We start from the raw sequence: 14,947 nt of genomic DNA on the forward strand, positions 1-14,947 counted from the left end.
CTATTTTTGAAGAGAGCTGGAGTGCATCCAATAAGGGGCATGAAACTTTCAGCAGTTGAAATAGCTACAAATTCTCCCTTTCATCAACAAATGATTTTGTAATAGAAAATCAACAAGGATTTACTTGTTAGGATTCCCTAACAAGTTTACTTTTATAGGATTCACTATAGCACAGGGAATGGGTGGTGCAATGGTAAAGAACCTGCCTGCAACGCAGGAGATGCAAGAGATGTGGGTTCGATCCCTAGGTTGGGAAGATCTTTTGGAATAGGAAATGGCAACCCACTCCAGTATTCTTGCCTGGAAGATCCCATGGACACAGGAGCCTGGCAACCTACGGTCCATGGGTTGCAAAAGTGTCAGATATGACTGAGGGACTGAGTGCACACACACACACACACAGGGAATTAATTATATTCAATATCTTATGCTGCTGCTGCTGCTGCTGCTAAGTTGCGTCAGTCGTGTCCGACTCTGTGCGAACCCAGAGATGGCAGCCCAACAGGATCCTCCATCCCTGGGATTCTCCGGGCAAGAATACTGGAGTGATTGCCATTTCCTTCTCCAATGCATGAAAATGAAAAGTGAAAGTGAAGTCTCTCAGTCGTGTCCAACTCTTAGGACCCCATGGACTATAGCCTACCAGGCTCCTCCATCCATGGGATTCTCCAGGCAAGAGTACTGGAGTGGGTTGCCATTGCCTTCTCCATCAATATCTTATAATAACCCATAATTGAATATAACCTGAAAAAATATAACTGAATCACTTTGCTGTACACCTGAAACTAACGCAATATTGTATATCTACCATACTTTAATAATAATAGTAAAAAAAGAATTTGTGTGAATTATGAGTGTGCAGGACAGGTGTAAGTAGATCAGCACTACCAGCGTACTCTTCACAGAGCTGGAATGCTGAGAGCTGAGGCTGGAGAGTTAGACAGAAACCACGGAGGACTTTGTATGCTGAGTTTAGGGTTTTCAATAAGGAGGAAACATAGCTGAGTTTACCATGTTTCCCTCTGGCATGGAGTGGGATGACTTGGAGGAGGGATCACAGTGAAGGCAGGGAGCCCAGTTAGGGGGACATTACAGTGATCTAAGAAAGAAATGGTGGTCATAGGGGAACTGGAATCCAGGTTGATTGGCTGACTCAAGGTTAAGGGAGAGGATAGAGCCAAAGATACATTGCAGCTGCTGGCAGAGTAAAATACTGACCGTGTTGTGGCAGCCACAGTGCTTCTTATATGTTAAGAGCCTGCAGGACTGCAGGGGAAGACAGACGAGCAAGCCAGCCCTGACAACAACAGGGGAGTACAATTTCCCTTATAACCACCTCTTCTCCCCTGAGGCGAGTCCCATAGAGGAGTTACAATTACTAGTTCTCTGGTAGAGAGATGCCTGCTCGACTTTATTCTTCCAGCAGTGCTCTCTTACTCAGGATGCTTCTGGTAGAGAAAGGGGACATGTCAGGCTAGGAGATGGCAGAGTCTAGTTGGCCTGGAGACATCCTTTTGTCCTTTGACCATCTCAGCATCATGCACTAAACAACTGAGCCCAAGTTACTTCCCCAGACTGGAATAATAGCACTGACTTTTTTTTTTTTTTAATGTTGGGAGGGAGCCATTAACTCATTTTCCCAAACAACCCCCAAACTCCTTAGGGAACCTGTCATTATTTCTCAAATCACTCATTTTCATAGGGGTTTTGGAGACTGGACTCAGAATGAACACTTGGGGAGCACATACAGTTGTCATGTGGACTTGGATGTTGATCTTCTGGAGTCACTGTGCCCAAGGGAGACTGTTATTGGGCTCCCCTGCAACCCCTTTAAAGTAAGAACACAATGAGATGAACTCAGTCCAAATCCACTTTGGCTCCACCAGTCATCAGCTCCCCCACTGGTGGCCATGATTCTCCTGTGATACCCTGCCATGTGGGGTGAAGTCATTAAACATAGATCATGGAAAAAACAGGGTCTAATACCCTGCTAACCAGGAACACATGACTTGAAATAAATATATTTCACAATCCCTAGAAAAGCTAATCACAGTTTTAGAGATATTTCAAAGAAACAGAGCCTATTCTATGTACACCAATAATTCAGTAGTCAGGGTAAGAAAAAAAAAAAAGCAGGAAGAGGAATGCAGTACTGCATAGGAATCAAGGGGTCTTGAGCAAGTAACTTAACCTCTTGGTGACTCAGCTTTCCCTGTCTTTAAACTGGGATAACAGTATCCATCTCAGAGAGTTGTTGAGAGAATCAAATGAGCTAAGATGTGCTTAGCATACTCTGAGTTTGTGCTTGGTACATCAAAACCCTCAATGTTACCACTTATCATAATTCTGGGGGCACAGGGGATGAGACTAAAGATGGGAAGTCAACTAGTAGTTGTCAAAGGAATGATTGAATCAAGGTGTCAGTGGCTCAGAAGCAGGGCTGTGTTCAGAATTTTCTCTTGCTATCTTGCTCTCTCTCCTTCCTGGGTTTTCCCTTTGATCTTTTTTTTTTTTACTCACTCCATCTTTGTGTTTCCTTTTTCTTGGTTCAGAGTGACAGGTAAGAAGGATCTCTAGGTTAAAAGAAGTGTCCCTGAGGAAAATGAGGCTAACTCCATTCTGCTTTTTCTTAAAGGCTGGTCCTATGCAGAAGGCTAACCCTGGGTTAAGTTCTTTCATTTTAAAAAATCAAATAGCCAGGATTGAGAGACACCATAATGTTTATCCTGCCCATGCTGTATCTGTCTTGGAGGTGCAACCCATTGAGTATTTCTATTTGTAAGCAGATTCCCAAGCTGGTGGTCTGACTAGCAAAAAATTGTGTTTTATGGTTTCAAAATAAGAAAGCATTTCAGGTAGATTCTGATTGGACAGCAGAGATCGACTTTAGACTTTTTTCAGCCACCACTGCAACCGATAGGACAGATTTGGGCAATGCTGAGAGACGAGCACAGAGCAGTTATAAATGCATAACAGTGGTGGTGTGCACTGAAAGGGGATTTGGTTATATGGAGTAAACATTTGTACAATCTGTAGACCAAAACCCACTTGGTGAACGGAGGAACTGTGTGTCGCCTTCCTCTTATCAGAGATGAATTAACTGAATTTCATTACTGTTTCACTTACCTCTTAGAGTGAAATAGAGTCCCACCTTAGATGAAATATGAATCCGCTTTTGTGGAGGGAATTCCCCTAAGTGAACCCCAAACCCTGAACAGAGAACTTGAAAGCTTAATTTTTAGCCTTCTTTTTTGTCAGCCACTGGTTCTAGCAGTAAAATGAAACGTCTTTGTGACTTGAGAGGATGATTTGGTTTGAACATTTGTTCTCATTTTCTGGGGCTCTTCTGACTTTATCAAGCCTTTTGGCTTTTTTAAGAAAGCTGCTAGAAGCACTGGCAAATGTGTGCTCTGCTGGAAGCCGGAAGTACTGGTGGCAAATTAATATGGCATTGACTTTTTCCTAAAGAAAATATGTTATTTATCAGTTTCATTCCTTGGAAATGCTAAGTGCAGATGGTGATGAAAATGGCAACAAATCCTTTCTGCTAAAAATTAGTTTCCTTCTAGGCTGGTATTTGTCTTTATGCAAGGGTGTCAAATGGATGCCATTTGACATCCATGTCAGCCCTCACTGAATGAGACCGCGAAGTTAACAGAAATGCAGCTATTACCACAGTATTCAGCGTTAATCATGAAGGACTGAGAAAGGAAAACAGAGGATGTGGGGGTAGAATACATGTAAGGTACATTTTAAATAACATATTAAATTAAAAAAGATCTTACCTTAACATTTAGAGTTTCCCCTCAAGTCTGCCTCCCATTAGAGCATCAAATTTCAGTTTGAACTATCTCTCATATGCAAGCTTCCTTTTATTTACAATAGTCTGCACACACACACACACACACACACACACACACATAACCACCACCACCACCTACCTTTCATTTCTTTTATGCATGACTCGATTTTCTGTGAGACTCTATAATTTCTAAGCAACCTAAAGTTCACCTAGTCCCATAAACAAATGAAGGGCGTCTGGATTCTCCTTATATCTAACTATCAGGGTTTGATGAGCAGATTGGCAGATAATTGTACTGGGCAAAACCTTTTGCGTTTCTTATTTACCAGTTTCTGCTATGAAGTCCCCTACGACTACACCCTTCTCCCAGTCAGAAATCCAGTTATCTCACAGGCACATGTCGCAAGCCTGCAGAAATGTGGCAGGGGAGGTGCAGTGGGCTCAGGGTTCCTGGTGTTCACCATCAGGGCAGAGGCACTGCTCTCTCACTTCTTTATCTGCAAATGCACTGGATTTATTGTTGCTATTTTATTTTTTTTTATTAAAGAACAGCAACAACAGACAGAGTGTTCCCTGAGAATTCACACTTTCCAGAGCCAGGGGTGGGAGGAAGAAGAATTGAACCACAGTCCCTGGAATTGTTTTCATTCTTTCCCCTCAATCTCTTTTTGTTAAAGAGCACTCCAAGGGGGAAACCGACCTAAAATATGCCTCATTCTACATCTTAAGGGCTTCCCAGGTGGCACTAGAGGTAAAGAACCCGCCTGCCAATGCAGGAGACATAATAAGAGATGCAGATTTGAGCCCTGGTTTGGGAAAATACTCTGGAGGAAGGCATGGCAACCCACAACAGTATTCTTGCCTGGAGAATCCCATGGACAGAGGAGCCTGAAGGGCTACAGTCCATGGGGTCTCAAAGAGTTGGATATGACTAAAGCGACTTAACACACACACACGCACTACATCCTTAAGGCCCAGATCAATTCTCTGTTCCTCAGTTGCCCCTTCTGTAACCTGGAGACAATACAAGGGTATTTAGGGTAGGATGCTTCCACACTTGCTCTCTTATTCAACTCTGATGCTCAGTGAGATTCCAGAATCCCATATTGAGAGCCTATAAAATGAGAAAAAGAATAGTTTCCAACTCATAATGTTGTATAGATCACATTAATGCAGGTGCTTCACACAGAACCTGCACAGAGTAAGCTACCATATTATCATTTTGATATGATAACACTGACATAATATCCATGATAACAGTACTGTGGAGGCTCCTGTGATTCTTGCAACAGGGCTTTAGGAAGGGGGTCTCTGCCCCACGAGGGCTGTTGTCCTTATGCTCCCACTCACTGACTCCTGGTTAACAAGGAGCAGGAGTCTTCCCTCTAAGCCCCTGTCCCAACTCTCAGGCTGGAACTGGCGCGGAAGGTTGAGGAAGCCTCTGGAGGGACTCAAACCAGCCCTTCGAGGGCTGCATCTGGGGTGGGGGTCAGTTCTGGGAAGCACTTCCGCAGGTTCCTTCTTGCTGCCAAGCCCTTGAACCCCAAATTAGAAACTCAGGCAAGAACAAGGAAGCATCCAGCCCTCAGAATTTAAATAGCACTTATGAGTCTTCTGCTTCTCACTAAAAAAACCAAAACACACAAACACACAAACAAACACTTTCTGGGACTAGCACTGCCAAAGTCCTGCTTGATTCCATTCTGTCCTTATGTAACTTATTCTCATTGCTTACCCTCACTTCAATCCTGGTTTAATTTAAAAAGAATGATGCTCAGAAGATTTTGAGAGCTCAGTAAATATCTGTAGCTGGGTGACTGGGGGCACAGGCTATAGTCAATTTGCTGCTCTGAGGCTCACCTTTCAGAGCCTGTAAACTGGGGGTGGAGGGGATGATACCAACCTCTCAGAGTTATTGTGAAGAATAAATAAAATAATTATATATTAATAATAGTAATGCTGACATTTATCCATCACTTATCAGGTATCAAGTACTGTGGTTCTGGGCTATGTGTGGATTATCTTAACTGCTATACTGTGCTGTGTTGTACAAAGAGCTTAGCATATGGCCAATATTTAATACATGTTAGCAATGATAAAGACAATGATGATATCATCAAAGTATGAAGAGCCAGTCTTCACTGCCCTTGGCAATGTGTTTGTGTAATCATGCTCCCTTTCCCAAAGCTGGGAAATCACCCATCACTCCCCTGTCCCCCTTTGGTCCCTTTTCTTCTGATCACATCATATTTGAAGCCCACTGCTCTGGTGGAAAAGATGGCCACATTCAGGGTCTTTGGGAATCCTGAGTGTGTCCTTCACTATGGCCTGGCTTTTGTTTACTTGTGGCACTCAAGCTGCTTTTAGCCCCATCAGTTTCTCCATCTTCAGAGTGTGATCAAGACACCACTAACCACTTATTGTAATTTAGTACGGTGGGGAGAAAGAGTTTGTAAACACTAAGAATGGCTTTTCTGGCCTATTCCCTATTCTAGAGGCTGGAGTGGGAAATATGTGAGGTGAGAAGTATGTGCTTAGCTCTGGCTAAGACTCAGGATAACAATTTCCAGAAGTCAGGCTGCTATATCCAGGGCCTGGCACAGCATCTGGCATGTCCTAGGTCATCAAGAAATGATTTGTTGGCATTGAAGATAATTCATGATTTTAACAGGAGGGCTTATTCTGTGCGTCTGCTGCAAAAAGCAACTCAGGGACCAGCTGCCACTCATCTCTCCTTCCAGTTATCCCAGATTTGGAATCTGGAACTAAATGCTACATGCCATTTGTTTTCCTTTGGAAATGAAAATATATAACTGGTGCTAGGTTATGCCACACATGTTTCATTATTAGTTACTACACTTCCTATTTGCTATCCCACCATACCCTCCCCAAGATGCTTTTCTCTTTGAATGAATTGTCCTCCAGAATCTGCAAGACCACACTGAAGTTGAAGGATTACCTTTTCTAAGAGTGAGTAATATTAGGTGGTTGTCTTACTGAAACCGGTTGAGCAGTTTGTTTCCATTCATGGAGTATAGGGCACTTTATCTCTTTACTCTTCCTCCCTTTGTTTCTGCCTCCTAAATGCCCTCTCTTGCTTCTGATATGTCTGTCTCTTGGAGACCCACTTCTTGAACTCAAAGCTGAACTGATGCCAGGGCTACACCACATAAATAGATTTGTAGGTGGGAAGCAGTTTAAAGGAAAGTCAATTACAAAAGAGGTGGACTTGAGCTCCCCAAAAGGACCATTCCAAAGTGAGATAGACCCCCAGCCAAGGCACAGTGGAATCCCTCACAGTAGCTTCAGTTTTATTTTGTTGAAGTCTTCTGAAAGAGGCTTTAGGGACAATGACCTAGAGAAACATTTAAGGTTTTGGCTGGTATAACTAACTGTTCAGAATCAAAAACCTTTGTCCTATTATTTCAGCCACATAGAATGCCAACTTGGCTGTGAAATATCCAGCAACGGGAATTCCAAGATAGAAGATTGCAGCCAACCAGGAAATATGGATGTGGTCTTTGAGAGAAACCAGGAAGATATGATGCAACATAGCCCTTCGGTATTGAGGAAGGCATGCTTCCAGTGGCAGAAAGCAATTGCTACAAAGAGGCATGAGGAGAGGCACGGTAGCTAGCTCGAGACTAGATAGCCTCCCAGACTTGTATTTTGACTTCAGTGTACAGTAATACAGTGATGATCTTACTTTTTGAATTGGGCTTAAAAAGGCCAATGGGAAGTTCATCTTTCTTCACTGAGCACACACTGGCTTGGCTGGCTGAGAGGTGGGACACACTGGTCTACAGGAGGGTAAAACAACCAGTCTGGGATTTCAAAATAGCTGTGGACGGTCCACAAATGGACGAGCCAGTTCGGCCTTCATACTGGCCGCATGGACTCACAGGCCCCTGGAGGAAGGTCTTCATCTCAGATGTCATCTTCATCAGCTGATGAAAGCAAGGCCCCTGGAGATGAAGGAACCAATCTAAGAGGATGAAAATTATGGAGAATCACATAATCTGAGTTCTTGGGAAAGGCATTCTTGTTGGATACCCACCCTCTGCCATTAGAAGGGTCCTTCCCACGACTCACCCTCACAGTACCTTTAGAGAGGGGCTATGTGACATGTTATAGAAAGTGGGCTGAGCTCAAAATCTGAGGATGGGATATGATCCCTTCCTCTTCCCGTGTCACTTCAACACACTAAGCTCCTCAGCTTCTTCATTTTTATAATAGGATTTATTCCATGTCATAAGACTGTTACAATAATTTTGAGGATAAAGTCAGATAATGAGTGTGAAAGCAGCTTTTAAAACAGTAAATGCCACCAAATGTCAAGTAATATTATTCCAAATAACATTTGGGCCTCTGTGATGACTTACCACGTTCTGTCTAGAAAGATAATTAGTTGCTTATTCCTCCACTGGGGAGGCTGTGCTCATTCATCCTGAATTAGACTCCAGGTTACTTCAGGTGGAGTGTGTCTTTTTTTTATCTGGAATCCCTCCAGCCCCTGGTATAGCACCTTTTCTGTAGTGACTGCTTGATTAGTACTTCTTGGACTGGATCACTTATAATAAACAATTGTTTTGGTCAAATTCCTTTTTTCCACCACTGTGGCACTAATTGAGAAAATTCCAATTAGAACTTTTTTTTTTTCCAACCAGAGAGTAAGAGGCACAGTGTGTTTACCAAAGACTTGACATTTTAACGGTACCCTTTTAACTAGTTTACTTTTGTATGAAATGTGAGGAATATAGATTCAGAGGTAAGAAATGTTACAAGTTGAAAAGTAAGAGTTGAAGAACCAAGTTTTATCAAATTACATTAATGTCACTGAGAGTGAAATAAGAGAAAAATAGAACAGACCCACACATACTATTTCCTGAAGCCCTGTAGACTGTTATTCACTGTCCACATATGCATATATAAAAATATACCATCTATAAATAGCCACCTGCCTTTTCAGTGAAATTAAAGATGGGAGAGTTAGAAGAGAATTTCCCAGTATAATTACACGGTTCAAACCTACAGCTGTTAGACTCCTGTAGTTCTGTCCAGAGGATTGCTAATATCATTATTTTCTATCAAACACATTAAGAAAAAAAAGACCTACCTTTAATGGGTAAGATGTTGTCAATAGGACTTATATTTGTTTCTCACCAAGATTTCTCACAAACTTACTTTAAAAGATTAGGTGTCGCATATTGTATAGACTCCCACCAGTGTTTTTCCTCAACGCCACACATGCCCTTCCATACACACTCTCTTTCACCAATTTTCTGCGAAGATGCACCTCCTGAAAGATCCCTGAGCCTCTAAAAGTCTTAGGTAAGAATCGACTACATTAGGACACACCGCAGTGTGAAAGGAAAGAAAGAGAACCCTTTCATCTTTGCTTACAAAAAAGCAGGTAGTAATTTATTCATATGCAGTCTTTGTTCCCTCACTAAAGACCAGTGCTCTTCAGTTTGAGAGAGCTCTGAAGGACGAGGCCGTGCTGACTAGAGGAAGGGGACACATTGACAGGAACCGCCACCTCGCTCTCCCCACAGAAGGGTCTAAGTGCCTTTAGCAGTTAATTTGAGAGCAAAAAACCCCACTGGGAGCCTTCCATCGACTCTTAAAAGCAAACATTCTTAACAGGCAGTATTAGTGTGGTGTTAAAAGAGGCATGCTTTAACCTAAAAGGTGTCATTTTATGAGCAAAAACTGGATAAACCTTAAGAGACTTGAAGTCTTTTTTTTTTCTTTCTTTCCTAGACGCCAAAATCTTCACAGTTTAAGATGACCTCACACCCATTGTGATGTTCAAAACCCAGGAGGATCTTAAAGCCGCTTTGCACACACTGTGTAGCCGCACGCCTTCCTCCTCCTGGTGAGGACTGTCTGTCACTGGTTTTCATTCCTTGTGTTTGTAAAACACACCAGCCATGTGTGTGCGAGCCTGTTAATTAAAACAAAAACAGAACTGTTTCTGCTGAGCTTTAGAAGTGCCGAAATTTAGAGCTGAGGGAGGGAAGGAGAAAGGAGCAGCGTCCTGTCCGTTGCTGTGATGGCTGCGGAGAATGAGTGGACTCTAAACAGACACCTGAATTAAAGTGGGGAAAAAAAATCTGGTGAGGCTTGAAAATGGAAGTTTTTAAAATGCCTTTATCATTTCTCTGAGGGACTGTTGAATATCAAAGCGCCTGGATAGTGAAGGCTTCTTGGTCTAATCTGATTCCAAAGTTAGCCTCCCCGGCAAGAGGAAAGAATAGTTTCAGTGGCTTCTGAGGCCATGCCGGGGTCAGGCGTGGAGTCTATTACTGCTGGAGCTGCTGAGTCACTGCCACCTCGGGGAATCACTTGACCTCCAGCTCAGTTGACCTAGAAGGGAGAGTGAAGCCTACAGCCGGGGAGGCTCCCAGAGCAATGCTCCCATTATAATCTCTGGAATCAAGTACAGACCTTCCAGTCACCTGAACCCACAGGATTTAAGCCCTAACAATTCAAATAAGGGGCCTTAGAATATAAAGACACCGGTCAGTGAAAAAAACATTCACAGAATTCTCCCCAAGGAAAATATCTCCATAAAAGTGGACCAAAAATATCTAGTCCTCTTTCAAATATGAACTCCATGCCTGAAGGGTAGTGAAAACATGGATCAGATAGCACCTCTCTAAAAGAGATGCTTATTCTGTACCTTCCTTCAGTAAATGATTCAGGCAGGATGTGAAAATGCTTAGGGGTGTGTGTGTGCTGGGGTGGTGGGAAGAGAGGCAGGAAGCAATAACAACAGAAAAAAAAAAAATTAAAGGACAGTTAAGGCATTCATTAAACTCTGTATTTTAAAAGGCAAGGAAAAAGACCTTCATATATATAACATCTTTTATGAGGGACATATTCAGTGGGTGTCCCTCTATACCATCTTTCCATAATACAAAATTCTGTTCTTTGGCTTATATAGGAACTATAAACTAAATAAACGTTCACTTTGTATTTTTAAAAAAATTTATTTGTGATCTGTACATGTGATAAAGTGGGGCTTCCTTGTAGACTTTAAAAGGCAAAACAAAACAAAAATTCAAAGTAAAAATGTATAAATACAATATATATTTTCTTACAAAAATGGGAGATTTACAAAATATACATACTGCACTCGTCTCTATTTTACAAATTTCACATGCAAGAGATATAACACAAAAGATGCCAAAAACTGTGTAGTGGGCATTTAAAAAACCTGACAAAGAGACAGTTTTGGAGGTTTAAGAAACATAAGGTCAATGTTAAACTTTAATATAAAAAGCAGCTTCACTCAACTGAACGTTACATGTATAAAGCAACTTGTACTTTCGTAGTACCCTCTATGATTTAAAAACTGTTTCAAACAGCATTTAAAGACTGTTTTGAGAAACAGGATAGTGTTGCTGGATTGAGGGTGATGTCAAAGGTGGAGTAAAGGTTAGCTCCCATGATTCTCTGTTCAGCTTTAGACCATTACGCAAAGGAATTGGAGTTCTATGATAGAGGGAAAAAAAGTACATGATTTAAGATTAATAAATTTAAGTCATCCAGCACATTTCAAAGAACTCCAGACTTACTTTGAAGTTTACCTTCTTTTAATGACTTTCCTTAAAAATGGGGCCTGTGGTTTGAACTGTCCTCTTCACTCACTGTCGTTTCTGCAGGTCACCTCCCCACCCAGCCACACAAAGACAGGGTCAGCATACACATGATATTTTATAAACGGATTTATGGAACAAAGAAAACAGGACAAAATGCTCCTTTGACTTTTAAAAAAATTTGACGTTCCTTTATTATGAGGCTAAAGGCATTATGCTTCTCCTTTTATCTTGAAGGATTCAAATTGGAGGGGGAAAAAAAAATCGAAACAAAACCTAAATGCAGGTTTAAGGGAAGAAAAAGAAAACGAAGGGAGAGATTTCCCTGAATGTTTTAACAGAGCCTGTTGAATCATGTGTTCTGAATTAAATTTACTTAAACACAGCAAAACCCTTTGTATTTCCTTTTGCCAAGTCAGTACCTCTGACAGAAAGGGGTATGGAAGCACACCGCCCTTCACTTTTCCTTAAAAAGGAATGTTTATTACAACCAAATTAACATCCAAAGGGAAACCTCAGATTTGCGCTGCTTTGCCTATAAAAGTTGCTGTCTTCACAGTTGTGCCTTTCCGCAGGGAGACACTTGTTTCCTCTTTTGTCTCTTACAACAAAGACAAGGGGGAGAAAATGCATTTCTGTTTTGAAAAGCAACAAGTCATCACTTCTTTTCAGGATATTAAACCAAATAAAACAGCCTTCTTTCTTCCTCCTGCTTCCCCAGAAAATAAAAAAGTAGTAGAAATACCTACTACTCGCCTCCTTTTCCTTGTTGCAAAATGTTGTCATTTCTTTTGCATCCTCGCATCAGGATTCTAGGAGGAAGGCCTCCCAAGAATTTAAAATGCTTATTTTACAAGACTTGAAAGGAGTAGAGGAAGAAAAACAGGCGGGGAGGAGGCAGAGGTGGAGACTGTAATGTCTGACCCTGGAAATTAACCCATCTGGGCTCCAGTTTGGCCCCAGTGAAAAGAGATTATGGTTTGACCACCGCTTGACAAGGACACTGCAGGGAGTCCTCCCTTTTCCCAACAAAGCGGCGGCCGCAGACAGCTGTACCTTTCACCCGGGCCTCACAGGAGTGAGGACAGGCCACTTGTCTTGCAGCAGGGGAATCGCTCACAGTCCCAGTTCGGCCCAGAGCCGGGAAGAACTCACAGCAACCTTCTGATCTCAATCTTTTTCGACAGGCCCCGGGCGGCCCGTACCGCACATGATTAACATCACTGTTACCATCACCAGCATCATCCTGCAAGTCTTTGCCAGAAGTCTTTTCATCCAAACCGTCTTTCCACCCAGGCCTCTTTTCCCAACCCACATATATCTACATGTATCTTCTCATTTCCAGGTCACTTCTCACTGGTGCGGAAGGAGGTTCCAGAAACAAGTCCCCCCACCCCGCACTTCTTTCCCTACCGCCCCTTTCCCACCCCCGGCGGCGGGAAGGAAGGGTGGGGGAGGGGCCGGGGTTCATACCGCAGTCTCCCCCTTGCTGCTGTGGCTGAGTCTGTGGTAGAAGCGGCGCCAAGACTGCAGGGTCTTGCCCGACCAGATCCAGAAGCCAGTGGTGATGCCGACGATCATAGTCATCAGGTACTTGATCATGAAGACGGTGAAGTCGGGGCTCATGGGCGGGAAGTGGCCGGGCGGGCAGGGCACCGCGTAGCTCTTGCACGTCTGCAGGAGCCAGGTGCGTTCCCAGTGTTCGCGGAAGGCCTGCTCATAGAAGTAGCAGGCCAGAACAATGGTGGCAGGCACCGTGTAGAGCACGCTGAAGACGCCGATGCGCACCATCAGCTTTTCCAGCTTCTCCGTCTTGGTGCCGTCGTGCTTCATGATGGTGCGGATGCGGAAGAGAGACACGAAGCCGGCCAGCAGGAAGGACGTGCCGATGAAGAGGTAGACGAACAGGGGCGCCAGCACGAAGCCCCGCAGCGCGTCCACGCTGGACAGGCCCACATAGCACACCCCGCTGAGCAGGTCCCCGTCCACCTGGCCCATAGCCAGGATGGTGATGGTCTTGACAGCGGGCACCGCCCAGGCGGCCAGGTGGAAGTACTGCGAGTTGGCCTCGATGGCCTCGTGGCCCCACTTCATGCCGGCCGCCAGGAACCAAGTGAGCGACAAGATGACCCACCAGATGGAACTGGCCATGCCAAAAAAGTAGAGCACCATGAAGAGGATGGTGCAGCCCTCCTTCTTGGTGCCCTGCGCCACCGTGCGGTAGCCGTCGTCGGAGAAGCGCTCCACGCACACCGCGCGGTCCTCCAGCAGGAAGCCGGCCACGTGCGCCACGGCCACCATGAAGTAGCAGCCCGACAGGAAGATGATGGGCCGCTCCGGGTAGCTGAACCGCCGCATGTCCACTAGGTAGGTGAGCACGGTGAAGAGAGTCGAGGCGCAGCACAGCACAGACCACACGCCCACCCAGAGGCGGGCGAAGCGCCTCTCCTCCTCCTTAAAGTACATAAGGCCGTTGGCGCGGCCCGGTTCGCAAGGGGCGCCGCAGTCGCGCTCGCCCAGGAAGCGGTAGCCCAGGTAGGGGGGCACCTTGAGCTGGCGGGGGCACGAGAAGGGGAAAGTGGAACGGCCCCTGCCATCAGCGGCCCCCGGAGGCAGCGCGGTGAAGGGCAGGTCGGGCAGGTAGGGTGCGGTAGGGTAGGCGGTGGGGCCGCCGCCCGCGCCCCCGGACCCGTCCGACGTGTTTTGGCCCACGCAGATCTCGCCAGCGCCGTGCACGGGGAAGTTCTCGCAACGCAGCCGCTCAGGCCACTGGAAGCCGAACTTGTTCATGAGTGCCTCACAGCCCTGGCGGGCACGCTCGCACAGAGAGCGGCACGGAGGGATGGCCTTGTCGAGCACCGTACACACGGGTGCGTACATGGAGCAGAGGAAGAAGCGCAGCTCGGGAGAACACTGCACCTTCACCAGAGGGTAGAACTGGTGCACCTCGAGGCCCGCGTCCTCTTGGTTCGTGTGACCCAGCAGGTTGGGCAGGATGGTCTGGTTGTAGGCGATGTCCGTGCACAGCGGGATGGAGATGGGCTGGCAGAAGCCGTGGTCTGGCACTGAGATGCCCTTCTCTCCGTGGTACGGCTGCGCCCCGGCGCCCGCGGGCAGTGCGCCCAGCAGCGCCAGCACCAGGGTGCAAAGGTCCAGAGGCAAGCGCGACACTGCCGCGCGGGAGCCCCGCATCGCCGGCCGCGGGTGCAGCGGCACTCTCAGCCCGAGAAACGCGACCAGGCAGCCGGGAGAGGCTGGGATCCGGGGAGGCGCCGCTGCGCCGGGCGCATGAGAGTCCTCCCGGCGCCGGGGCTGGGCCGTGGGCGGCGCGGAACAGAGGGCGCTGCAGCTGGGGTGCTCGCGCCACGGGGGCGCCGCCGCCTCCGCCCAGCACTGGCGCAGCCGCCGGGGGTTCAAACTCGTCTCCCTGGGTTGGGGGCGCAGATGAGGGGCCGTCTTCTCCTCTCGATGCGACGTAACGGTGCGGCTTTTTCTGCGGCGAGGAGCAACAAGCGTCTCCGGTTACCCTTCAAAGTTTGCC

At 45.7% G+C, this 14,947-nt stretch overlaps 1 protein-coding gene across 1 annotated transcript; it reads right to left on the bottom strand.

Moving 5' to 3' along the window:
- Positions 1–9,171: 9,171 nt before the first annotated feature.
- On the bottom strand, positions 9,172–14,598 carry FZD7 (frizzled class receptor 7). The gene has a single exon (XM_055398203.2). It carries the CDS (start codon positions 14,596–14,598, stop codon positions 12,874–12,876), a length of 1,725 nt encoding a protein of 574 aa, XP_055254178.1. The 3' UTR covers positions 9,172–12,873.
- Positions 14,599–14,947: the final 349 nt, after the last annotated feature.

Source organism: Moschus berezovskii, chromosome 2 (assembly GCF_049115385.1).
Source record: "Moschus berezovskii isolate FMDL1 chromosome 2, NW_MosBer_1.0, whole genome shotgun sequence".
Classification (NCBI taxonomy): Eukaryota; Metazoa; Chordata; class Mammalia; order Artiodactyla; family Moschidae; genus Moschus; species Moschus berezovskii.